The sequence below is a fragment of the Nuphar pumila genome, chromosome 13 (assembly GCF_984573655.1).
Source record: "Nuphar pumila chromosome 13, dmNupPumi1.hap1.1, whole genome shotgun sequence".
NCBI classification, from domain to species: Eukaryota; Viridiplantae; Streptophyta; class Magnoliopsida; order Nymphaeales; family Nymphaeaceae; genus Nuphar; species Nuphar pumila.
The window spans coordinates 89,931,459-89,958,597 of record NC_143261.1 but is presented as its reverse complement, the minus strand read 5'-3'; the positions used below and the strand labels follow the sequence as shown (position 1 = coordinate 89,958,597).

Sequence of the window (27,139 nt, the reverse complement as noted above, 5' to 3'; positions counted from 1 at the left end):
AAGCCGAAAGGAATATAATTCAAACAGCCTATAAACAGCTTCAACTACTTTGAATGCTGCATGAAAACTCAAGAAATTGAGGTCAAGAAATAACCCTTTTAACCGATATACTCATAAGTATGACATGAATTTCTTAAAGCTGCATCTGAAAATTCAAGAAATCGAGATGAGTGATTGAAAAAAAATCTTTCAAATTGACCAATACATAATTTTTTAATTTGCATCCAGTTGCCGTTAAAATGTGGTGGCAAAGTAATCCAATTATTGGTCCTACCTTGAGTAGAAATCCATTTGAACCATCATTGTTCAAACTTGATGTTCCTATGGTGAATAATAACGGGAAGTTATATATAGTACAACTTGTGTTTGGATTTTGTCCAATGACCTATCCTCTTCTACCATATGGTTTCGGTATACACCCATCAGCAGTGTCATCTAGGAAACAAATAGGGACCAAACCAGGGCGTTCTAGCTAAAATTATTTCAGATTATGTTTGTATCAATAAAGAAAAAACTTGTGCTTATAGCAGTTTAGGAAATCCAACTAAAGCAAAAGAATGTTGTTATGTTGGAAAAACTTAGCTGCCTTTTTTATACATTTTGAAAGCTTTGGTGTCTTTCTTGAATATTAATAAAAAGTTAAGTGTTCTTTTGAAAACATAATGTTGAGGGTAAAATGGTAATTTTCATTATATTTAACTGCAAACTTAAGAAAGTACACTTTAGGATATTTAAAAAAAAAACTTTAGGTGCGTTTTTAAAAATTTCTCTATTTTTTAAAAGGTTAAAAATATTTTTAAAATTTTGTTAACAACTTTTATTTTTTAATGACACATCATGTGTCTGTGTTTTTTTTTTTTTGTGAAACCGATTCACCTTGTGAACGGATTTTGACGACATTGGATCCAACCACAAGTCCATATTATCCTGGATTTGAGCCATAAAGAGCAAAGAACACGCACCGATTAACTAGTAAAAGAGGGCTGGATCGAATTCACTTGCTTGCTGCCCAGATCCAAAAATCCCCTGGCATCACCCTCACCATCATCATGTGCGTGGTAGACGAAAGATGATTCTACACATTCTGATAATTTCATAATACTGTTGGAACCAGGGGTGTCAACGGGTCAGATATGGTTCGGATCGAGATTGATTTGAACGGGTACCAGGTCTGAACTCGGGTCCGATAGGGTTCACCATATAAAAGAACCATACTCAGGTTCTATAATAATTACATGAGCATACTCTATAAAATAATAATTGTTTCCTTTTATTTACATTGAAAAAGCACCGATTTTAATTGAAACTTAGGTCGGGCTTATTTCGAAATTTCACAAATCAAATCCGACTCTATAATGGGACCTTCTTATTTATCACCAAACCCCAATCCTATAGGGATTGGTATGGGTCAGGCCAAACCCGACCCATTGACACCCCTAGTTGGAACCCAAATGCATCTTGCTTTCTTTATCCAAATTCATAACCCACAACCAACCCGGACCGAACCGCAAACGAATCTATAAAATGTCTAAAGTACCCTTAGAGCCTCTCAGAAACGCCCTTACCGCCAAAACCAGTGAACCCACTATAAATACCGTCTCCCTCCATTTTCGAACCCTAGAGAGACGACAACGACGAAGCAGAAAAGGAACGAGGAGGAGGAAGAAGAAGAGGAGTATGCTTCCGTTCCACGAACACATCGTCTCGGAGCTCTTGGAGGACGACAATGGTGGGCTCGTCATCCTCGCCTCCGGCCTCGGCCTGCACAAGATTGTCTCATCCCTTCTCCTCCTCCACTCCCCATCTCAGGGATCCCTCTTTGTCCTCTCTGCCTCCGACTCACAGAAATCCGCCATCAAGAACGAGCTCATCCTCAACTCCCCTAGCCCTAACTTCACTGAAATCGCGTTCGATTTCTCGTCGCAGCACCGCCACAAGCTCTACTCCGAGGGCGGGGTCTTCTTCATCACTACCAGGGTTCTTATCGTCGATATGCTCAATTCCAGGGTCCCCATGTCGAGCGTCGCCGGGATCGTTATCCTCAATGCGCACAAGCTCACGGAGACCTGCACCGAGGCGTTCATTGTTAGGGTTTATAGGTCGTTCAATCGGTCGGGTTACGTTAGGGCTTTCTCCGACAAGCCGCAGGCTATGGTGTCCGGGTTCGCGAAGACGGAGAGGATCATGAAGGCGTTGTTCATCAGGAAGCTGTTCCTGTGGCCGAGATTCCAGGTTTTCGTCTCGGACGACCTGGAGAAGGATACGCCGCAGGTCATCGATCTTAGGGTTCCCCTCTCAGGCCATCTGAAGGGGATCCAGACAGCCTTGCTCGAGGTGATGGATGCATGCTTGAAGGAGTTGAAGAAGACGAACAAGGTGGATGTGGATGATCTCACGGTGGAGAATGGTCTGTTCAAGTCGTTTGATGAGATTGTGCGATCGCAGCTGAATCCGATTTGGCATACCATAGGGAAGAAAACGAAGCAGCTCGTTTATGATCTCCAGACCCTGAGGAAGTTGGCGGATTATCTTGTCCGGTACGATTCTGTCGCTTTTCTCAGGTATCTGGATACTCTTAGAGTTTCGGAAGGAGTTCGCTCCGTTTGGATGTTTGCAGCATCGAGCCAAAAAGTTTTTGAATTGGCGAAGAAAAGGGTCTATCGGTTAGCGAAGGGGAGCGAAGGTGATTTGGCAGTGGTTGCCGCAAGCCGAGTGAAAGGTGGACTTGGTAAGAGGATAGAAGAAGAATCAGAATCTGATAAGAACAGGGGTAATCTCAATTTCTCGACTATTCTTTGCCTTTTGGCTTTCTCTTTGTTGGTATTATTATTATTATTATTATTATTATTATTATTTGCGTTTCAATAGGTCACGAAGTGAAATTTGCACTAAATAAATTAAAATTGATGTGTTTGTCCAATCTATAATCTGACTTATGAATCTGGCGGTAGCTGGGCTGTCTATAATTATTAGATTCAATTGCGTGACAATTGTTCGTCGGATAGTGTTTGTTACTTTGTCCTCTGTTATCTACTTATGCTGGTTTAACGGCTAATGAAACAACCATGTCAGATGGGAAAGGAAAACTACCGGCAGTGGAGTCTGGCGTGGTGTTGGAAGCTGTGTTGGAGGAAGCGCCAAAATGGAAAGTATTACGTGTGAGTGAGTGAGTGCCTTTTGCCTAGTCCGATTATGGATGCTGTTTTTCAGTGTTTTGTTTTTGTTTCTCTTTTCCTTGTTTGACTCGCGTGTATATGGCATCCAAGCTTGAGGATGAATTGTCTCAGGGATTTTCTTTTCTTTTGTAACCTGTTCGCGGACTTTGTAATCTAGAGCAATGTTAGGTGACATTGTTTCTTCATATTCAAAAAGTCAATGTTATTTCTGCCTGTGGATGAAGTACTTGAGAATTGAGATAATAACATGTTCTTAGAGATCCAGAAAACATCTTTTTTATTTGATAACTCACAACAATGATTCAACCGTATTCTGAGGTGGTTAAAACTAATCTACCCATGCATTAAAGTAGCCAAGTTGCCTTTATTTACCGTTACATATTTTTTAGTCAGCCTGGACATGTATCAGAAATTTGTCGAGAACATTCTGAGGAAAAAAATATGCAATCAAAATTGTGCTATCTGTCGGCTTTGTCTAGAATCTGAGTGTGAGGGCATTTTAAATGTTTCCTATCTTCCATCTTACTAGAGTATCAGTCTCCAATAGATGGTGTAAGAATTTTGCTTCAGGACTACTGCTGTAAAGAAATAACAGTATTCTAACAGAAGATAATGCTATTGAAAGGTCTATGTGAAACGAGTAAATATGGGTAAAAGAACCCTACATGGGTGCGTTAAATGGAATCATCTGCATGTTAAAATACTATGTCAGTTGGAACCACAATGATGGTTCTACTTCTACCTTGCAAGCTTTTAACTAGTCCGTTTTGTGATCTTCTCAAGATTATTGAAATGAAAGAAACAAGCTGACACTTGACTTGTGATACTGGTTTCTAATCAAATAATTCAACTGCACAGGGACTAAAATTCAAAACAATAAACTTAATGTCAGACTGTTTATCTTCTAATTCATTGATTGAATAGCCGTCTGTCAGTTTCATTTGTGAATTGAATAGTCACTTTTGTTATTTTGCCAAATCAACCGTAGTTATCCTCAACTTGATAGTAGACATCACAATACTTTTACTATGTCTTTTTGTAAATATAGTAACAAGCTTACCTGTTATGATTGCCGAAATGCATTTGCCTTTGATGGTAGCTCTTGAGCTATGTATTATATGTATTTTGTATACCATATCATGTTTGTATATTTTAATTTGCTGAAGTGAATATTTCATCATTCACCTTCTCATAGATCTTTCGTAATATTTTTCAGTGATATATGTCTGACTTCTACGATTCATGGCTATGTCACAGGGATTCGGCTAGCAGGGTGCCGCACCCGCGTTGACGCGACTCGACGCGGGTGCGGCCAACCCGACCCTGGGTGCGTTGACCGCACCCAGGGTCATTTTTGTCCATTTTTTTTTTGGATTTTTTTAAAAAAAAAAAATTTTTGCCCTATGAAATGGATTGACCCGCGCCGGGGGGAGCCCCCGGACCCCCCTTCCTGCAAGGGCAAAAACAATGAATCAGGCTCCACAACTCATCACTTTCATCTTTGGGGACAACCATATAAGATAAAAAAATGGTAAAAAGTAAGTTGGGCATAAATGTCATGGGACCTTAACAGCTACCATACATTCATACATATAGACTATACATGATATATATATATATATATTACATTTTTGCCCCTGCCGCACCCCCACACCTGGGTTTTTTGGAAGTGCCGAATCCCCGCACCCATGTGACATAGATTCATGGATATGGCTGTATATAAGGGATGCAGCTAAGTTGGTGAAGTTTTTGATTTCATAATAGATGAGAGGATACGGTACATGAGTAAAAATGGAGTATCCTTGTGACATAGTTTGACATTGTGGAGTCTAATTTTCACTGAATCGCGTAGCTTAGTCAATGCAAACAGCCTTTTTTTCACATCCACCATTTCCACAGTATGATCATGCATTCAATTTGCACTTTATTTTCATTGGCAGGGGGTGCTTGAAGAAATAGAAAACGAAAGAAAAAACCAAGAGTTGTCAGGAAAAGCAGAATCTATGTCTGAAGATGTAAATGTTAGCCCAGTATTGGTGGCTTGTAAAGATGAATACTCTTGCATACAGCTGCAGGATTGCATTGCGAAGGGTGCCCGACAGGTATTGGACGTTTGGTTCTGGATTGTTGCTTCATGAAATATCATTAAGCTTATTATTCTAGGTATGCAAAATACAAAGTCTCACTGCTTTTTGGAATACAACTCGCTGCCTATTGATTGGCTTGACCTTAATTGCAGAAAAGTGAGGCGAGACTCATGTTTTTATAACACAAAATCCAATCACATATAACATTACATGGTCTCCCCTGTGAAATCATGAATACTGATTGATCTATATGGTACTATGGTTGTATTAACTGCATTTTACGGGTTGGAAACTGGAAGGCTATGCGAAGGTTTAACTTGTTGATTACTTGGAAATAATATAGGTTTCATTCTGTTTTCCTCCCATACTTTGATTTGGCTCTTAGTTATTACATGTCATAACCATTGTCTTCAAAGGCATTTATGTGATTTGCATTGGAGTTGGGCATAAAGCAGTGTTAATGTTCATGAACCGATTGCTAGAAGATGGTGACAATAACTAACTTGTAGTAAGGATATGAAGGGAAAACACAATCCGGTGAGAGTAATTAGTCATCAGGTACTGGAGCCATAGGGAAACCATCTACACTGGGTTATCTTCTAACCACGTCCATGGGCTGGTTCAAGTTAAATTTCAGATTGACTCTCTGTGTCTAGGATTCAATTGGATCAATTTGACCGTATAAGTCTCACATCCACTAAAAGTGGGCTATCTTATCTTTTATTATGAAGAACTGCTTCCGATTCACATTCACACTAGGTGGATGTCATTCCTTAATCAACTCCAATGCCATATCTAGCTAGGCTCGTTTGGACCCAGTCATAGTTTTGAATTGGATTTGAGATGGTAATCACATTCTTGTGCAAATTCCAATTTTCACTTTGATGGTGTTACATATTAAGGGTTCCAATGGCCTTTAGAATATGGTTTGGATAGGAAGGTGGAGGTTGATGGTGTAAAAGTATCTTCAACAAGATACTTTAGCCGATAACACAACAACCTTAAGAATAAATGTGTGAACATACACACCCAAGAACACTTGTGCACAACAAACACAACACACCGAATCACAAATGTGCACTTGCACCCATAAGTTTCATAAACACTAAAGAGGTTGGGCTACAATCCCAAATCCCTTAAAAAAATACAAGAGGAGCTGCCCATATAAATAGGGCTTGGAGGAGGCCTTGGGAGGGGCTCCACCTAGTCGTTGGAGCCCCTCCAACGGTCACAAATGTGACCGTTGGAGGGGTCCAATGACTAGTGGGTTGGGCCCCTCCCAATGCATGTACAATGCATTAAATGCAAAAAACAAAAATACAAAAAGAAAAAGAAAAAAGAAAATACAAAAAAAAAACATATTCTTGAAAAAGAATATGTGTAAAATTCCTAAACTACCCTTACTATGACTATATATATTTTATATATATAATTGGTAAATACATATACATATATTATATATATGTATATGTATTACCTTATATATACAAAATATATATATGAAATTACAAGTTTGATTACATAATTTAACACCCCCCCTCAAACTTAGGGCAGGATGACCGATAGTTTGCCAAGAAGGAAGTTGAACCGCGGAGCGCACAGGGCTTTAGTAAAGAAGTCGGCCAACTGATATTCGGACGTAACATAAGGAAGGTCGATAACTCCTCGGAGATATGCTTCACGAACATAGTGACAGTCCATTTCGATGTGTTTTGTCCGCTCATGAAAGGTGTGGTTCTTTGCAATGTAGATTGCACTTTTGTTGTCGCAGCATAGCTTGGTGGGTCCTTCAATTTTGATCCCCATGTCTTCTAGCAGTTGGTGAATCCAAACAATCTCCATGGTAGTAGTGGCCATGGCACGATATTCAGCTTCAGTTGAGGAGAGCGACACTTTTTGTTGCTTCTTGCATCTCCACGAAATTAGGGAGTCTCCTAAGAACACACAAAAACTAGTGGTGGAGTGACGGTTATTTGGGTCACCTCCCCAATCTGAGTCAGTATAAGCAATCAATTTTAAATCAGAGGAAGAGGACAGAAAAACTCCCTTATTTAGAGTACCCTTTATGTATCTTACGACCCGTAAGATGGCACTCATGTGAACGGATGTAGGCGCATGCTGAAATTGACTTGCAGTATGGACTGCATGGGATATATCTGGTCTGGTAATACTCAGATACATCAGGGACCCTACAAGCTGTTTGTAAGGTGTAGGATCCAATAGGGGAACTCCATCATCAATTTTCATCTTTGCTCCTACTACCGCAGGAGTTTCACACAGCTTCTCATCTGTAATACCTGACCTGTCAATGATCTCATAAGCAAGCTTAGTTTGAGATAAGAAATATCCTCGAAGAGAGTATGCCACTTCAATTCCCAAAAAATAAGTTAAAAAACCCAAGTCAGACATTTCAAATTTATCTTTTAAGATAGATTTTATACTTTTAACCCCGTTAGAATCACTCCCAGTGATGAGCATGTCATCAACATACAGAAGTAAAATAACAATCCCTGCATTGGATTTTCTAACAAATAGAGCAGTGTCAGTAAAACAAGAGGAAAAACCATTCTCAATCATAACAGAGTTAAATCTATCATACCAAGCCTTGGGAGCTTGTTTTAGGCCATAGAGTGCTTTCTGAAGACGAAGCACCTTTCCCTTAGGAGTCTCCATTCCAGGAGGAGCATCCATGTAGACTTCTTCGCTTAAATCGCCATTTAAAAAGGCATTTTTCACATCCATTTGATAGATGTTCCATTTGTTAATAGAGGCAACGGTTATAAGACATCGAACAGTGACCATACGAGCTACAGGAGCAAAAGTTTATTCATAGTCAATACCATATTCTTGACTATATCCTTTTGCAACCAAGCGAGCTTTATACCTTTCAAGGGATCCATCACTTTTAGTTTTTACTTTGAAAACCCATCTGCACCCTATTGTTTTCTTGCCTTTAGGAAGATTTTGGAATTCCCAGGTTTTGGCTCTTCTCATAGCCTCAAGTTCATTGTCCATGGCATTAATCCATTCAGGGCATTTACGTGCTTCTTCAAAATTTCTAGGTTCTATATAAGAGTGGATGGCACTAAGGCAAGCTCTATATCTTGGTGAGAAAGAGTCATATGAAATGAACCTAGAAGGAGGCCTTCTACTTCTCTCAGTTCTACGAGGAATCACTTCATTCTGAGAGGCACTGGAACTGGCATCATTATATCTGTCAAGAGCACTCCTAAAATTGTTTTGATCTCTATGAGAGTAGGTGATAGGGTCTCTAGGTAATTCAATAGGTTGATGTGACGAAGGAGACAAGGAGATGTTTTCCTCGGTTTCAAGTTCATTTGGGTTACCTTGATCTGACTCATTATCACTAGTATCATCGTCCTTATTCAGTAAATCAAATAAAAAAGAGTAATCCATATTTTCATTATGGGGGTCATAACTTTCAAATCCACTAACATTTTCCAAAAAACTTACGTTCCTGGAAACATACAACTTATCACTTTTGATATCATAACAACGAAACCCCTTTTGGGTTTCAGAATAGCCAAGAAATGCACAAGGAATGGCCTTTGGAGAAAGTTTGTCATTCTTATCAGTAAGAACAAAACACTTACACCCAAAGACCCTTAACCTGCTATAATCAGGTTCCTTATCATACAGTTTTTCAAAGGGAGAAATTTTGTTTAAATTTTTCGAAGGAAGTCGGTTTATGAGATAGACAGAGGTAAGAGCTGCCTCAGCCCAAAGATTTTTTGGAATGTTTTGAGAAATGAGCAAAGTCCTAGTTGTTTCAATGATGTGCCTGTGTTTTCGTTCGGCTAACCCATTTTGTTGAGGGGTTTTTGGACATGATTTTTGGTGAAGAATTCCAAAATTTTCAAGATAACCCTTAAATTCATTTGAGAGGTATTCTCCTCCAGAGTCAGACCTAAAAATTTTTAAACATCCATTGAATTGATTTGAAATCATCATGTGAAAATTTTTAAAGATTGAAAAAACTTCATGTTTATGTTTAAGGAAATAGATCCAACAAAACCTAGTATAGTCATCCACAAAGATTACATAATATGAAAAACCTCCTTTAGACATTACCGGAGCCGGTCCCCATACATCGGAATGGACAATTTCAAATGGTTTTGTCGTAAACATGGATCTTTGAGGAAAGGGCAAACATTTCATTTTTCCAAGAATGCATTCATTACACAAAAAGTCACTTTTACAAAGATGTTTAACAAAAGGCAAGTACGGGATTTTAACAATATTGGGATGACCCAATCTCTTATGCCATACATGAATGTCTTTGTTTTGGACGACGTTGCAAAATTGACTCTTGGGAACTTGAAGAAAATCTACGTAGTAGAGGTCTCCTCTTCTAGAGCCTTCCCCAATCAATCTCCCGGACTGGCGATCCTGTATCCAACATTTATTAGAAGAAAATTTTATATCGCAACCATGGTCCGAGAGTTGGGAAACAGAAAGAAGATTTAGGTTAAGGTTTGGGATAAAACGAATTTTTGGAACAAAGAAGTCTTGTTTTTCAAAATTACCTATTCCTTTAATCTCAAGAGATGTACCGTCCGCGGTTGATACAAAGGATGGAAAAGCACTTTTAGAAAAATTTGAAAGAGTGCAATAACTAGGGGTCATGTGAAAGGATGCCCCGAAATCTAAAAGCCAAGATGTCTTACCGGGGGAAGAGGATGACAAAGCGGCTCCGGAAGTACCTCCCTTGAGAAGAGGTTGTAGGGCTTCCACGATTTGTTGAAGAGAAAGAGACTCACTTGATAAAGGGGGTCGTTCTTCAACTTGAGATGCCATAGTCGTTGCAATCAATTTCTTCCATTTAGGACACAAGGGTTTGATATGTCTGGGTTCTTTACAATGATAGCAAGTTACTTTGCTATAGTCTCTTTTGCCATACCGATCATTTCCTCCTTGACCTTGATTCTTGAAATGAGGAGGTATATAGGTCCTCATGTTATTTCTCGGTCTTGACACGACATTAGCCATTTCACCATCTTCTTGAGTAGAAGAAGTAACAAGAATGCTAGGGTTATTTTTGCCAATCCCCATACGGGTTTCTTCACCACTTAGCTTGGTGATAACATCTTCGAGTGAGGGGGATGTGAAGGCGGAGAGAAGAGAGGACCGAACTTGTTCAAATTCGGGTCTAAGGCCATTTAAAAAATTGAAGAACCGGTCTTCTTCAAGTTGTTTGTGCCTTAATTCGATAGCCTCACCACTCCATTTAGGTTCAAGGATTGCGAGCTCGTCCCAAATAGAGGATAATTCGGCAAAGTACTCCCGAATGGTCATGTCATTTTGTTGGAGAGTCAAAGCCCTCTTTTGAAGAAAGTACTTGTGGGATAGATCTCTTGAGGTGTACATTTTCTTAAGATATACCCAAGCTTCGGAAGCCCTTTTAAATTTGATGATGTTGGCATTTATCTTGGTCTCAACGGATGAGAAAATCCAAGATAATATCTTGAAGTTCTTCATTTCCCAATCATCATGTTTCTTAGAATACTCTTCAAGGGCCTTTTGTCTTTCATCCCCTTCAAGAATCTTAATATCACCTCCTTCAACAATGGTAATTTTGGGTTCCGGTTCCGGTATGGATCCATAAACGTAACCCCAAAGTCCCTTTCCTTTAATATGGGCTTCCATATTACCGGCCCAAACATGATAGTTTGAGCCATTAAGCTTAAACCCAAGAGGGAAATGGGAGTCTTTTTCGCCCATTAGAGAAGAAAGAATGCAAGAGATAGTATGTACCTTAATTACTTTTTGCGTCTTTCTTGACAAAAGAAGCTCCTAAAATATTGCTCGAAGAAGATGATCCTCTTTGATTTCAAAAAACTTGAAGGCACGCTTCCCGAGGAATGCAAAAGAAGGCGAGTCGCAATTCTTCTTCTTCAACCTGGCTCTGATACCATGTAAAAGTATCTTCAACAAGATACTTTAGCCGATAACACAACAACCTTAAGAATAAATGTGTGAACATACACACCCAAGAACACTTGTGCACAACAAACACAACACACCGAATCCCAAATGTGCACTTGCACCCATAAGTTTCATAAACACTAAAGAGGTTGGGCTACAATCCCAAATCCCTTAAAAAAATATAAGAGGAGCTGCCCATATAAATAGGGCTTGGAGGAGGCCTTGGGAGGGGCTCCACCTAGTCGTTGGAGCCCCTCCAACGGTCACAAATGTGACCGTTGGAGGGGTCCAACGACTAGTGGGTTGGGCCCCTCCCAATGCATGTACAATGCATTAAATGCAAAAAACAAAAATACAAAAAGAAAAAGAAAAAAGAAAATACAAAAAAAAACATATTCTTGAAAATAATATATATAATCAAACTATGACTATATATATTTTATATATATAATTGGTAAATACATATACATATATTATATATATGTATATGTATTACCTTATATATACAAAATATATATACGAAATTACAAGTTTGATTACATAATTTAACAGATGGATGGGATGCTTTTTGTTCTATGATAAAGCTCAGTAAACTTGTGTTGGGAGCACAAGTGGAGGTTTGGGCCAATCAGTATATCTAAATGTTTGAAAGGCAAACTTACTTTCAAACGTTCAATTGATAGAACTAGAAGGGGACACTAGCCAATATAAAAGGTAGATTGGGTGAGTTTGTTTGTCTAATTGAAGAATGGAGATTTCATAAAGAAAACAAGTGGATCAAGTTCCTTGATCATTCAGGTTTAATGGGGTCAAAATGTAAAATTTTCCACATGTACTAGAAACTGCAGTTATCCTTAGTTGAAACAATAAATAATGTTAATAAATGAAGTATGTTTGTCATCATGTTAAAACATCAAGGTGGAAAGCGGCATCTCAAGACTTAGCTTATGGTTCAAAAGAAAGGCTTAAACTCTTTGACATCCAAGCTTAATAGTTATGTTGTGACTACTGACTAACCATAAGGCTTATACCTAACTATGCCCAGGCGTTTTCTTTTGATTGCCCCTTGCCTCAAGAGGCTTGTGCCTTGTGCGTATGATTGGAACCAACTCAGCTTTCTTTTCTAATATATTGAGAACTTGAAGATGGCTCTCAATCTGGAAAACTAAAGAGGGAAAGCATTTATCTTTGTCAAAGATATTTGGGTTTTCTTGAAATTAAAGGCTTAACTGGGTTTGTTTGATTATACCAGATTGCATATCAGTCTCTATGAGTCCTAAGTGATTCATGTGGATCAAACAGCCTTTGATCCAGACTGAAGGACTGAATCCTGTTTGTTCAACTTTAGTCTTATAGCTGCTAATGTGGAATGGACTTCTGGAAGTAATATGAGAGGCATAACGTGGAATCATGGGTTCTTGAAGAAAGTCAGAGTCAATGAAATTCTTAAAAGTATCTAGGTTGAGAAAGAGAAGCATGTGACAAATATCATGTATAGTCAAAAGGAAATCTTTGTACTACACTACTATGTGATGTATTTCATTCAGGAAATGAGATTATGTACAGATGGTTTTCTCTATGTGGAAGTGTCTGAGATTGGGAAAATTCCTGTGGCTATGAGCTACAGTACTCCTACTTCACTACATAATCTCTTGGTCATGTTGGGTCTTATTCGATTTCATCTTCTTTTGACTTTTTTCTTAAAGTTTCTCCTTTTATTTCTATGATGTCACTATGTTTGCTGTATATAAAATTATTTGAGTTTTCATGAGCCTTGCATGATTACCGCACCATGTGAGGGATTAAGCCCCTTGCCATGGAGAACCATTCATCTTGCTTTTCCTGAAAATACTTTCTTGTACTCACTTTTAAGTTTCAGGTTTCAAGCTTTTGTTTTAAGTAATGAGCTTTTAAAATCCTCTGAATGTGCAAGCGACGTTAACTCCTATACCTGGCAACCCATTGTTAACTTACTGGTTAGCTGCTCGCGTGTTTGTTATTTCAGTGTGTGGTTTGTGGAACTAATAGCAAACTTTAAATTGTTGGTTGTGCAATATGAAATTTTCTGAGTGTTCCTCTAACTACAATGTAGTTATTTAACTTTAAACTGCTGTTTCTGTGTGCCCGGTTTTCCCAGCTGCTGTTGAGTGTTTGTTCTTTACCATATTGAAATAAATAGTTCATGTGCTAACTTTTTGCTAACTGTGACTTTTTCAACTTATATTTTATTTGTAGGTTATGCAGGAAGAATGGGAGAAGTATTTACTGGGAAGGATAGAGTTGCATGGATTACAGACACAGTGCAACAAGAAAAAGAAGAAAGAACCCACAGGGTTTGGCATATTAAACGGGACTGTTCCAACTGGGCCAACAAAAAGTACTGAAACTAGTAGCGCATATAAGTTAGAGCATGATGTTCTTCTGGCAGCTGCTGCTGAAGTAGGGAAACGAGCCAAGGAAGAAATTGTTGCTGGGTATGATTTACCACCTGAGGTAGGCAAGGCTGTGCGTGGACGGGGAAGAGGAGGAAGAACAGGTAGAAAAACAAAAGGCGCCAAGCCTCAGAGTGTTAAACATAACAAAGAAAGGCAATCTGAGGGTTCTGGACCAGAAAACAAGGTTCAAGAAGAAATTGAACATAGAGAGGATCAAGCTGAGGTCTCCGAGACAGAAAACAAAGATCAAGGCAAATATGATCATGTAGGCATAGATAAAATGCAGACAAACCCTGAAACAAGTGGGCATATGGAAAAGCTGGCTTTTGAGAACTGGAGTCATGTAGATTCAGATGGAAGCAAGTGCTCTGTACCTTTACCACTGGTCCATTTCTATGCTCTGGAGAGTGATCAGCATATACTTGATGTTCTGAGGCCCTCGGTTATTGTCCTCTACCATCCAGACATGACATTTGTTAGGGAAATCGAAATCTATAAAGCAGAGAACCCTTCAAAGAGGTTGAAAGTTTATTTTCTGTTCTATGATGAATCCACTGAAGTGCAGAAATTTGAGGCAAGCATGCATAGAGAAAATGGAGCATTTGAATCTCTTATTAGGCAAAAATCTTTGATGATGTTCCCAGTTGATCAGGTCTCTCTCTCTCTCTCTCAAGTTCACTGTCTAGGAAGTTGTTTTAGAATCTAGAAGTTAGGTGCTTCTGAAGCTCTCATGGGCAGCACATTTATAAGGGATATTGTAATTTTCAACATAAGAATTGCATTTCTATTAAAGGATAACAATTTTACATTGATTAGGAATTGTCATTCCTATAAGAAGGAAACCATAGACGACCTATTTAAATTGGATTGAGAGATAAATTAGAAATGCCAGTCTTTTCTAAAAAAAGGATTAAAATGTATTTTTTATTAACCTCAAAGCTCCTTAGGGTAACTCATTTAAAACATTAAGAAAACAAGTGTTCAAAAATGTCTCCTCATCATAAAAACTTGTGCACTTTTGTTCTTCTCTATGATTCATATATTTGTCCTGCTAAGCGTGTTTGTCTTTGTATACACGATAATCAGCTAATGTTATAAATGTTTAATAAAAAATACTGAAAGTATACATATACTTGGATGTAATAGTAATGTCATAAAGTGTGACAACTCGAACTCTTTTTAATTTTGAATGCTAGAAAAACTTCCTTATTCACTTGTTAAATGCTTCCTAGACGCATCTCACTACCTTCTTCACATAGGCTTAAAATGATCCTTGCTTTTTTCTTTTGCTTCAAGCACCACTTCTTGATTTTGCTTCCTTCTTTGACAATGTTGGTTTGTAGTATGTGAATTCTCATGTTTATCTGTTAATATTAACACACACACACACACACACATATATATATATATATATAAAACTTGATTTTTATTCTATGTTCACCTAATCATTCTCTTTATCTTTTTTTATTTTAATTTACACAAAATCACCATCCCCACATAAACCGCTCTTTGTTTAGAATAGTGTTTCAGTCAAAAGGAGTCTTTTTTCCTGCATTTGTGTGTCATGAGCTTGTATCTTGGAAGAGTTTAGTGCAAATACAGGTCATTAAAAAGTACAAAGGACAGAGAGCGAAATACAGTATGTTCTTTTCTTTCTCATGGCCATGGCAAGAAGAAAGGAACTTAGCGATCCAATTTAGGTTTGTTGATGATGGGGTCTTGCCAAGAGACATCATATTCAAAAAAATGAGTGTAGCTAAGATGCGTATGCTTAGATGGATGTGTGAAAATACAATAAAAGATAAGATTCGAAACCGGGTGATACGTAAGAAGGTAGGCGTTGCATCCATTGAAAATAAGATGAGAGAGAATCGTTTACGGTGGTTTGGACATATTCGGCGAAGGCCTAATGATGCTCTAGTTAGAAGGATGGAAAAATGAAATAATATATTAGTTAAAAGAGGTTGGGGTAGGCCTAAGAAGACTTGGATGGAGATGATAAGAAAGGATATGAATGCTTTGAACCTCACCGAGGACATGGCATTGGATAGAAATGATTGGAGGAGAAGGATTCATGTGGAAGACCCGAAATGATTTTCTTTTTTGGTTCATATCGCCGACCCCATTTTTTTGGGATGAAGGCGTAGTTGTTGTTGTTGATGATGATGATGGGGTCTTGCCTATGTGTCTTGGGTGGGATAAGAATTCTTCCTTAACAAACTATTTTGATTAATAGACCAGTTGGGCATGCCACTTTTTTGTTTTTTTACATTTCCATACATACACTTGCACGCATTTTATATATATATATATATATATATATATATATATATATATATATATATATATATATAGTCACTTGTATCGTTAAAGGTAATTTCTCGTCAAGGGTATTTCTCGGAGAGATTTTCAAAAGTTGATAAATCTTGGAAAAATCTTGGAAGTTTAAAAAATTGAAAAAATATCAATAACAGCAAAAAAAGCTAAGAAAATAATAATTTTTGCATTATTTTTCTTTCAAAAATATAAAGGAACATGTTTTAAAGGTTTTAAAATATAAAAGAAACAAAAAAATAAGAAATGCAAGCTCAAATTATATAAAAAAATTCTCAAAAAATATCGCAATATTACCATGCTATTATCATGATATTTTGATTCTGACGATATTTTGAAAATATCATGATATATTCCCGATATTATCAGCTACCTTGAAATAGCTGATAATATCACAATATTTTCAAAATATCGGTGACAGTGATATATATATATATATATATATATATTGTATAGTAAACTGTACTGCATACTATGAAGTTTGAAAGTCCTAGATGCAATCTGACCCAAGGTATACCTTCAACATGGTTTGCTAGGGATCACACCTCAGATTACGTTTTTCCAGCATGAACGTTTTTTTTTTACCTTGAAATTTTGGTACATTTTGGTCCCTTGACTTTTAAGGCAAACCTGCACATACATCAGAATCTTGTGATCCATAAGCAGTTTCCTGGTAAACAAACTATGTAGATCATTTCTGCAGGGTCCGATAAAAAAAGTGAAAAAATTATAGTGTTTCTGAGTGTTGTCCATATCGTATGATATGTATCGTTACTTTTTAGAAAAATGATATGATATCATGATATGAGTGTGTATCGTACACATCGTATGATACATGCCTATATCACACCGTATCATATGATACAAGACGTATCATACGATGCAATGTCGACGCACTTTAAAAAGGGCCGAAAAGTAATTTTGCATTTTTGAGTTTAAAACACCTCATAATATTGCTCCTAGTATACTTCTAAAAACTTGGTTATGTAACCGTTAAGTATTCATAAGCTTGGTTATTTTGTTTTTTTGTTTTTGTAATATGAAAGTATGAATCTTGTGGCATGTTCTTAATTGCAAGCTATTAATATTTTGCGTTGTTCTTGAGATAGTTGATGATTGATGATGTCTCATGTAGCTCATAGAAACATAAGTGATTCATATGTGATTTTATGGTTGCATTTTGTGCATTTCATCGTTGTTTCGTGTGTGATGAATTTTTAGAGTTTTTGCTATTTTTTCTGATTTTTAAGATTTTTTAATTTTTTTTCAAAGTTTATGATTTTTTACGATACGATATGATACATATCTTATTTTAGGCCCGGCCGATACTACGTTACGATACTTACAACCTTGGTGTTTCTAACTAGATACTATATACTATCCACTATGTAGAATATATATCCCCCATGCATATTCTTTTATCTTCCTTAATCTTAGTGGAAATTTCAATTTAGTTTAGTAAGATTGTTAAATTGTATCTCATATATATAGAGAGAGAAATACATATACACATATATTTTATATATAGGTCTATGTATCTATATATCTATATATATATTCTTTGTAATACCCTCTAGGGGTAATTCTGTCTTTTCACATATAACACGCATATTCACTTGAACATTATAGACGTTGGACCCCTCCAACGTCTATATGAGAGCCCCTCCTTGGGTCCCATGTAGTCTATAAATAAGGGGTGTTTCCCCATTGTATGTTCAAGCTTTGGAGTGCTTACTCTCTCAATAAAAGATAACTTTTTTTTTATGCCTTTGTGCATTTGTGCTCCTTTGTGAGTATTTCATTGTGCCTTTATGCACCTATTCTCTTTGGAATTCTTGTGGGCTAATCAAGTCATCTTTGGACTTTATATTCTTGAAGATATTTTCGCATGGTATTAGAGCTTGGTTTATGAGAAGTGGTAAGTGTATGCTATAGCCATCGTGATCGGTGTCTCGAAAATCGTGCATTCTCTTGTCTCTTGCAAGATTCTTTCTGTTTGATATGCTTCAAGAAATAGCAAAAAGAAGACTCGTTGTGGTAAATGTTCTAATTGTAAAGTCTCTTTTGTTTCTCGTAAAAGTTTCTCAATGGCGGAAAAAGACTCATTTTCATCTCAGATTCAAACTCAACGGGTCAAACTATCATGTTTGGGCCGATAATATGAAAGCTCACATTAAGGGAAAAGGGCTCTGGGGCTACATCAAAGGTACGATTTTGGAACCCGAGCCAAAAATTACTATAGTTGAAAATGGGAAAATAAAAGTCGTTGATGGAGAGAAAATAGTAAAAGCTTTTGAAGAATATAACAAAAAATATAAAGAATGAGAGATGGAAAAATACAAAATTCTTTCATGGATTTTTTCTTCGGTTGAGACTAGAATTAATGCCAACATTTTGAAGTTTAAAAAGGCGTATACCTATAAAAAAAGGGCGTTGGCCCTTCAACAAGGCGAAATGACCATTGGAGAATATTTCGTCGAATTATTATCTATTTGGGATGAGCTTGTTATTCTTGAACCAAAATGGAGTGGAAAAGCCATTGAACTACGACACAAACAATTAGAAGAAGATCGATTTTTTAATTTCTTGAATAGGCTTAGACTTGAATTCGATCAAATAAGATCTTCTCTTTTATCTTCTCTCACTTATCCACCTCTTGAAGATGTTCTTACTAAGCTTAGTAGGGAAGAAACTTGAATTGGAATGAGTAAAACCAATCAAAGTGTTTTAACTATGCCTTCAACCAAAGATGAGAACGAAAGAGTTTACGACGACTCTAGGTCGGGAAATAATTTGAAAACCTATAAGCCTCCTCATTTCAATGAATTTTAAAATCAAAATCAAGGAGTAAGGAAAGAAGGAGACCAAAATGGAAGATGGAATCAAGAGAATATGAAAAAATTATGTTATTTTTGTAAAGAACCGAAACATATTAAGCCGGTTTGTCCAAAGTGGAAAAAGAAGGTGGATATGTCTACCACGTTTCAATCACGTAAGGAGGAGAATCCATCTACTTCCAACAATGGAGTGTTATCATTAAGCCAAGTTATGGAGGCTCTTCAACCTCTCTTCAAAGCTATGTCACAGGGATTCGGCTAGCAGGGTGCCGCACCCGCGTCGACGCGACTCGACATGGGTGCGGGTGCGGTCAACCCGATCCTGGGTGCGTTGACCGCACCCAAGATCATTTAGGTCCATATTTGGGATCTATCATTCAAAAGTATGGAGAAATTGATGGAGATGTAAATCATAGGATAAAGGTTGGGTGGATGAAATGGAAAAGTGCAACTGGAGTGTTGTGCGATCGTAGAATGCCATTGCGGTTGAAGGGAAAGTTTTATATGACGACTATTAGGCCCGCTTTACTATATGGTACGGAATGTTGGGCTGCCAAGAGACATCATATTCAAAAAATGAGTGTAGCTGAGATGCGTATGCTGAGATGGATGTGTGGAAATACAATAAAAGATAAGATTCGGAACGAGGAGATACGTAAGAAGGTAGGCGTTGCACCCATTGAAAATAAGATGAGAGAGAATCATTTACGGTGGTTTGGACATATTCGACGAAGGTCTAATGATGCTCCAGTTAGAAGGATGGAGAAATGAGAAAATATATTAGTTAAAAGAGATCGGGGTAGGCCTAGGAAGACATGGATGGAGGTGATAGGAAAGGATATGAATGCTTTGAACCTCACCGATGACATGGCATTGGATAAAAATGAATGGAGGAGAAGGATTCATGTGGAAGACCCAGAATGATTTTCTTTGTTGGTTCATATCGCCGACCCCAATTGTTTTGGGATGAAGGCGTAGTAGTTGTTTTTTTAAATTTGCCCTATGAAATGGGCTGCGAATTTTTTTAAAAAAAAATTCTGCTGACAACTGCTGATGGGCTGCGAAATTTAAAAAAAAAATTCTGCTGACAGCTGCTGACGGCTCCTGCCTTTTCAAATCCTTTTTTTCGTAAAGGATTTTCTCTGCTGACAGCTCCTGCCATTTCAAATCCTTGTTTTCGTAAAGGATTTTCTCTCTCCCCTTTATATATATATATATATATATATATATATATATATATATATATATATATATTTACATTTTTGCCCCTGCCGCACCCCCGCACCCGGGTTTTTTGGAAGTATCGAATCCCCGCACCCGCGCCCGCACCCATGTGACATAGCTTCAAATGATCCATTTCCGGTGTCGCTATATCATTTTCTTCTCCTCCCGGTAAGATTCCTTGGCTTTTGGATTCGGGTGCCTCCTTTCATATGATTCCCAATATTTTTGCACTTTCTTAATATAAAAAAAATGTTTTACCTTCTTTTGTTTCAACCGTAAATGACTCTTCTCTTTAAATCAAAGGAGTTGGTAACTTTGAAAACAATATTTTTTTATTTTCAAAGTTAGATTTATATCAAAATTAAATTTAAATTTGCTTTTGGTCTCTCAACTCTCGGACTGTAGATGTGATGTTAAGTTCTCATCAAATAAATATTGGGTACAGGATCATCGGTCTGGGAAGTTGTTTGGGGAAGGCTCTAGAAAAGAAAATCTGTACTACATTGAGTTTCTACAAATTTCAAAACATTCTTTTTGTAATATTGTCCAACATAAAGATATAAATGTTTGGCATAAAAGACTTGGGCATTCTAATGTCATCAAGCTTTCTTATTTATATTTTGTTAAAGATCTTTGTAAAAGTGACTTCACTTGTAATGATTGCATTCTTGGAAAAATGAAAAGCTTGTCTTTTAAACAAAGATCTATGTTCACAATCAAACCATTTGAACTTGTGCATTCGGATGTATAGGGAACGACACTCGTTATATCTAAAGGAGGATTTGCATATTATGTTATTTTTGTTGATGACTATTCTAGATGTTGTTGGATATATTTTATTAAGCATAAACATAAGGTTTTTGCATCATTTAAAACATATCACATGATGATTACAAATCAATTTAATGGTAACTTAAAAATTCTTAGGACCGATTCTGGAGGTGAATATCTTTCAAATAAATTTAAAAATTATCTTGAAAACTATGGAATTATTCATAAAAAATCTTGTCCCAAAATGCCTCAATAAAATGGTCTAGCCGAAAGAAAACATAGGCATATTATTGAAACCACTAGAACTTTGCTTATTTCTCAAAACATTCCTAAAAGATTTTGGGCCGAAGCAGCTCTTGCATCTGTTTATCTTATAAATCGTCTTGCTTCAGAAAATTTAAATAAAATCTCACCTTCTTTATAAAAAAGAACCCGACTACAATAGGTTGAGAGTCTTTGGATACCTTGGTTTGTTTTTACCGATAAAAATGATAAATTCTCACCAAAAGCTATTCTTTGTGCATTTCTTGGATATTTTGAAACTCAAAAAGGTTTTAGATGCTATGATATTAAGACTGATAAATTATATGTTTCTAAGAACATAATTTTTTTAGAAAATGTTAGTGGTTTTGAAAAATGTGAACTTTATAAAGATAATGTGGATTATTCCTTTTTGTGATGTTTCTAGTGACGATGACCTCATATATAATCTTAGTGATGATGAAAATATAGAAGATAATAACAACTCTTCTTATCAATCTATTGATCAACCTATCGAAGAAAGAACATCTAGTGACCCTATCACCTATACACATAGAGATAAAAACACTTTTAGAAGTGCAATTAAGAAATATAGTGAATCTAGTTAGCCTACTTCCACAAATAGTGTAAACCCTCGAAGAACCGAAAAAGCTAGAAGAATTGCTTCTCACCTAAGTATAGAACCTGCCTTAGTGTCATCCATTCATATGTGAAACCTAAAGTATAGAACCTGCCTTAGTGTCATCCATTCATATGTGGAACCTAAAAACTTTGAAGTAGACTAGAAAATTGTAGAATGGAAGGAAGCCATGGATAATGAACTTAGAGCTCTTAGAAAGGCTAAAACTTGAGAATGTCAAGATCTACCCAGTGGAAAGAAGTCAATAGGATGTAGATGAGTTTTTAAGGTTAAAACCAGGAGTGATGGGTCTCTCGAAAGGTATAAAGCTCGTCTAGTTGCCAAAGGGTATAGTCAAGAATATGGTATAGACTACGATGAAACTTTTGCCTTCGTTACGCATATGGTTGCAGTTAGGTGTCTTATTACTATTGCTTCAATTAAAAAATAAAACACATATCAAATGGATGTCAAAAATGTCTTTTTAAATGGTGACCTAAATGAAGTCTATATGGATGCTCTTCCAGGTACGAATATTCCTAAAGGTAAAGTTCTTCGTCTACGAAAAGCTCTTTATGGTTTGAAACAAGTTCTCAAAGCTTGATATGATCAGTTTAATAATTTAATGATAGAAAATTGATTTACTTTATGTTTTACTGATATTGCCTTGTTTGTCAAGAAATCTAATGCAGAAATTGTGATTTTATTATTATATGTTGATGATATGCTAATTACAGGTGACGATACCAAAGGGATTAAGAGTATAAAGTCTATATTAAAAGATAAATTTAAAATGTCAGACTTGAGATTTCTGACATATTTTTTAGGTTCTCTCACTAGGGTTATTTTTTATCTCAGACTAAACTAGCGTTTGAGATTATTGACAGGTCAGGAATTACAGATGATAAAGTTTGTGAAACTCCTGAAGTGGTAGGAACAAAGTTAAAAATCGATGATAGGGTTATTCTAAAAGATTTCACTCTTTACAGGCAATTTGTTGGTTCTTTAATGTATCTTAGCATCACTGGACCTAATATTTCACATGTCGTTTATGTTGCAAGTCAATTCCAGCATACGCCTATATCAGTTGATATGAGTGCAATTCTCCGAATCATCCGATATATAGAAGGTTCTTTGAATAATGGAGTATTTCTATCTTTATCTTCTGAGTTAAATTGAATTGCTTATATTGATTCTGATTGACGAGGTTATCCAAATAACTGTCACTCTACCACTGTTTTTTGCATGTTCTTAGGTGAATCATTAATTTCTTGAAGATGCAAGAAGCAACAAAAGGTGTCCCTGTTATCTACTGAAGCCGAATACTGAGCCATGACAACTACAACCATGGAGATTGTTTGGATTCGCCAGTTGTTGGAGGACATGGGGGTTTATATTCAAGAGCCCACGAAGTTGTGTTGTGACAGAAAGAGTGTAATCTATATTGTCAAAAATAACACCTTTCATGAGCGCACGAAGCATATCGAGATGGACTGCCACTATGTTAGAGAAGAATATCTGAAGAAAGTTATAGATCTACCTTACTTAACATCAGAATATCAACTGGCCAATTTCTTTACTAAGGCGCTCTGTTATCTTAGATTCAATTTTTTTCTTAGCAAACTTTCGGTCATTACACTGTAAGTTTGAGGGGGGTGTTAAATTGTATCTCATATATATATATATATATATATATATATATATATATATATATATATATATATATATATATATATATATATATATATATATATATATATATATATATATATACCCTCTAGGGGTAAATTTGTTTTTTCACACGTAACACATATATTCACTTGAATATGCTTTTTCTTTTTCTTCTTTTTTTCTTTTCTTTTTCTTTTTTTTATTTCTTTATTATATTGTTGGGAGGGGTTCACATTATAGACGTTGGACGGACCGTTGGAGGGGCTCCAACGTCTATATGGGAGCCCCTCCTTGGGTCCCTTGTAGTCTATAAATAAGGGGTGTTTCCCCATTATATGTTCAAGCTTTGGAGTGCTTATTCTCTTAATAAAAGATAATTTTTTTATGCATTTGTGCTCCTTTGTGAGTGTTTCATTGTGCCCTTGTGCACCTATTCTCTTTATGATTCTTGTGGGCTAATCAAGTCATCTTTGGACTTGATATTCTTGAAGATATTTTCACAAAGATATCCACATCCACTTGCACTGGGGCTGCTTAATTCTTCTCATAGGTTGCATTTTGATTATGAGCATGAATGCATGAACGTGCAGCTGGCATTGTTTAGTGCCATTAAGCCAGGTCAGCTGGGTTGTAATGTCATTTGGGTGGCATTTCAAGTCTGTTTTCTCAATAAGCTAACCAACCCCAACCCCAACCCTTGATTGAAAGATCTTTCTTCTTTATCTGGATCAACCTTCTCGTAATCATTCTCAATGTTCTCTCCTCACTCTCCATCTCATTAACATTTTGGTCCCCATCAGATGGTGGTTGAGAAACATATACATGAAGGATGGGGAAGGGGGAGAACAGCTGCCACCTTGTCAAATGGTCATCTACTCATCTGGTGGCTGGGCGAGGGAGGGACTGCTCATTGAGAACTCAAAAATTTTCTGGTTCTGAAACGTTGTTTATTTGAGCTTCAGAAAACTTTTCCTTTATCTCATGTACATTTGATGCTTTCTCAGGATGGAAGATGTCTTGGATTGTCTGCCCCTAGTGAACCACAATCATTGGCTTCTCAGAATGCAATGACTAGAAAGGCGGGTAGTAGAGTGGTGCCGGAGAAAGAAATGCAGGTTTACTGCTTTTGGCTGGCAAAGTGAATCCATCATCATCCATTTAGTTGCCAAATTTATGCAGTATTTGTACTTGCTTTACAGGTCATAGTGGACATGAGGGAATTCATGAGCAGCCTTCCTAATGTTCTCCATCAGAAAGGAATGAAGATTGTGCCTGTCATTCTGGAGGTCGGGGATTATGTACTTTCACCGCTAATATGTGTAGAAAGAAAAAGTATATCTGACCTTTTCTCAAGCTTCACATCTGGTCGCCTTTACAATCAAGTGGAAACAATGGTCCGGTATTATCGAATACCTGTGCTGCTTATTGAGTTCTCCCAGGATAAAAGCTTCTCTTTTCAGGTGTGTGCTTGTAATGTATCTTCTTGACCATGAATGGTGAAATATCCTTGATTTATTCAGATATACACTTTGTTTATTTGATACTCTTACTGCATCTGCTCTTTCACACTTTGTCCTGGTGATGTTATTGATAAGCCACCAAGGAGTAAACAGGGGTTTTGATCTGGGCTGGGTCTAAGGGATGCTAGGTCCCAGATCCATTTTGAATCTTCCATGTGTATTTGTATGTGTGTACATGTATTTGTGTGTATGTGCTTGTGCTTGTGCATGTGCATGCATGTGCCTGTTGGTGTGTGAATGTGCATCCGTGCTTTTCATGGCATACTTATGGCCATAGTTACCAGGAGTGCCCTTAGAAGTGGAGAAGTGCCACACTTCCTCCAAAGAGGGTGAAGCGTGGGGAAACTCCGCTTCCCCCCTCGCTTTCTTATAGCTTTACATTCGCTTCATCTTCATTTCTCTCTCATTTCCTCTTTGTTTCCCAGTCACTTCCCCCTTGTTTCTCCCTCACTTCCCTCTTGTTTTTTGTCTTTTTCATATTATTTATTTTTTTCGCTTCCCATTTGCTTCCCCATTGTTTCCCCCTTGTTTCCTTCACATTTCCTTTTTTTGCTTCTCACACTTCCACAATTGCTTCCAAAATAATTCTCGCTTCACGCTTCATGCTACTTTTTAAGTTTTGCTTTCCTGCTTCCACTTTGTGCATTGCTTCCCGTATCCATTTTGCTTCTCGGTAGCTATGCTTATGCCCTTCCATTTCTATGGGCAGTGTTTTGAATGGCAAAATTGGACAAACTGATTTGAATTCTTCCCTTAAATTTAACTGTGGCTAGCTTTGACCTTCTCCAATTCTTTCCAAACAGTTTGTTTCTGTGAAACTTGAGCTTCCTTTTATGAGTTCCATTGTACTCAAACATGCTGCGAAAAGCAAGAGGAATGCACTCTTATGCTTGGTGATGGGTTTGCTTTCTATGGCTGAAATAATAAAAATAATAAGAGGGACGAGAAGGTTGACTTACCAGGTTCTCTTTCAATTCTTGTAATTTTAGTGGACTTGGGTGTTGTTTATCCCCGCATCTAGATCTCATCTGATGACTTTTTCTTCTGATCGATTGTTTCTGTTGTTACTCGGTGACTAGGGAGAGTTTTTCAGTTGTCAGTTTATTCATCATTAGGCGCTGTTCTTGATTTTCTTGGAAAGGCAACTTTAAGCTATATGTGTGAATGGGGCCTTTGAGATGCTTGGGGAACCATGGGAAGTTGCTTTAAATGTTATTTTGTCGATTGATTGATCTTGCAACTGGATTATGCTGAATATGTTATATGTGCAGATTTGTATGGTTGCACCTTTTTTTGTGTGTATAATCACATGGATGTTCTAGTCTGCATATCTTCGCTAATCTCATTATCTGTTTGATCTGCTTTTGCATGTGCAGTCAGCAAGTGATATTGGTGAGGATGTTATGCCTACCAGTATAATTTCTAAGCTCTCCTTACTAGTCCTGCATTTCCCGCGCCTTCGGCTTGTTTGGTCTCGCAGCTTACATGCAACTGCTGAAATTTTTGCTTCTCTCAAGGCAAACCAAGATGAACCTGATGAAACTACTGCCATGCGAGTAGGTGTCCCCTCAGATGGTGTAGTCCTAGATGATGTAAGGTAAGCTGCATGTGAACGGTGGGCAAACCTTAAAAGTTCTCTCAAGCTAGCTACATATACAATTTGTGCTCCTAATATGTTATGCTAGATACACAAAGACAATGGTAGACTAGTTGGGTAGTTTGCAAGGACGCCAATCCTGTAGAATTAAATTGCGAGGATCATGACATTGCTGATTCTGATCCGAAGCTTGTTGTTTACCTGTTCTATTGCTTCTTTCAGAGCAGAAAATTACAACACATCTGCGGTGGAGTTTCTAAGGCGTCTCCCAGGTGTCACTGATTCCAATTATAGGGTTATTATGGATGGATGCAATAGTCTGGCTGATGTTGCTATTCTTCCGGTAGAGAGGCTTGCGGAACTCATGGGAGGTCAGAGAGCAGCTCGGACCCTCAGGGATTTTCTAGATGCCAAGTTCCCAACACTATTGTAATTTGTGGAAGCCATTCTTTATTGGGTGATTAAAATTGCTGAAGAATCTGGCGGTCTCCTGGTTTCTTATTGTTTGAGTATCGCCGTTTTTTTTCTTTGAAAAAACCACCAAAAAAATCGATAAATTGGTTGAGAGTTAAAAACGGCTGTTTATCGTGTATTTTTCAAAGTGTTGCTATATTACCGATTCTTACTAAAAGTCGTGATATTTTCACAAGAATTTGAAACA

At 37.2% G+C, this 27,139-nt stretch overlaps 1 protein-coding gene across 1 annotated transcript; it reads left to right on the top strand.

The window, feature by feature from the left end:
* Positions 1-1,640: 1,640 nt before the first annotated feature.
* On the top strand, positions 1,641-27,139 carry UVH1 (Restriction endonuclease, type II-like superfamily protein). Its single transcript, XM_089984588.1, has 8 exons — positions 1,641-2,770; positions 3,073-3,158; positions 5,117-5,278; positions 13,445-14,296; positions 24,366-24,476; positions 24,561-24,821; positions 26,258-26,478; positions 26,701-27,139. Exons 1-8 carry the CDS (start codon positions 1,678-1,680, stop codon positions 26,909-26,911), a joined length of 2,997 nt encoding a protein of 998 aa, XP_089840714.1. The 5' UTR covers positions 1,641-1,677; the 3' UTR covers positions 26,912-27,139.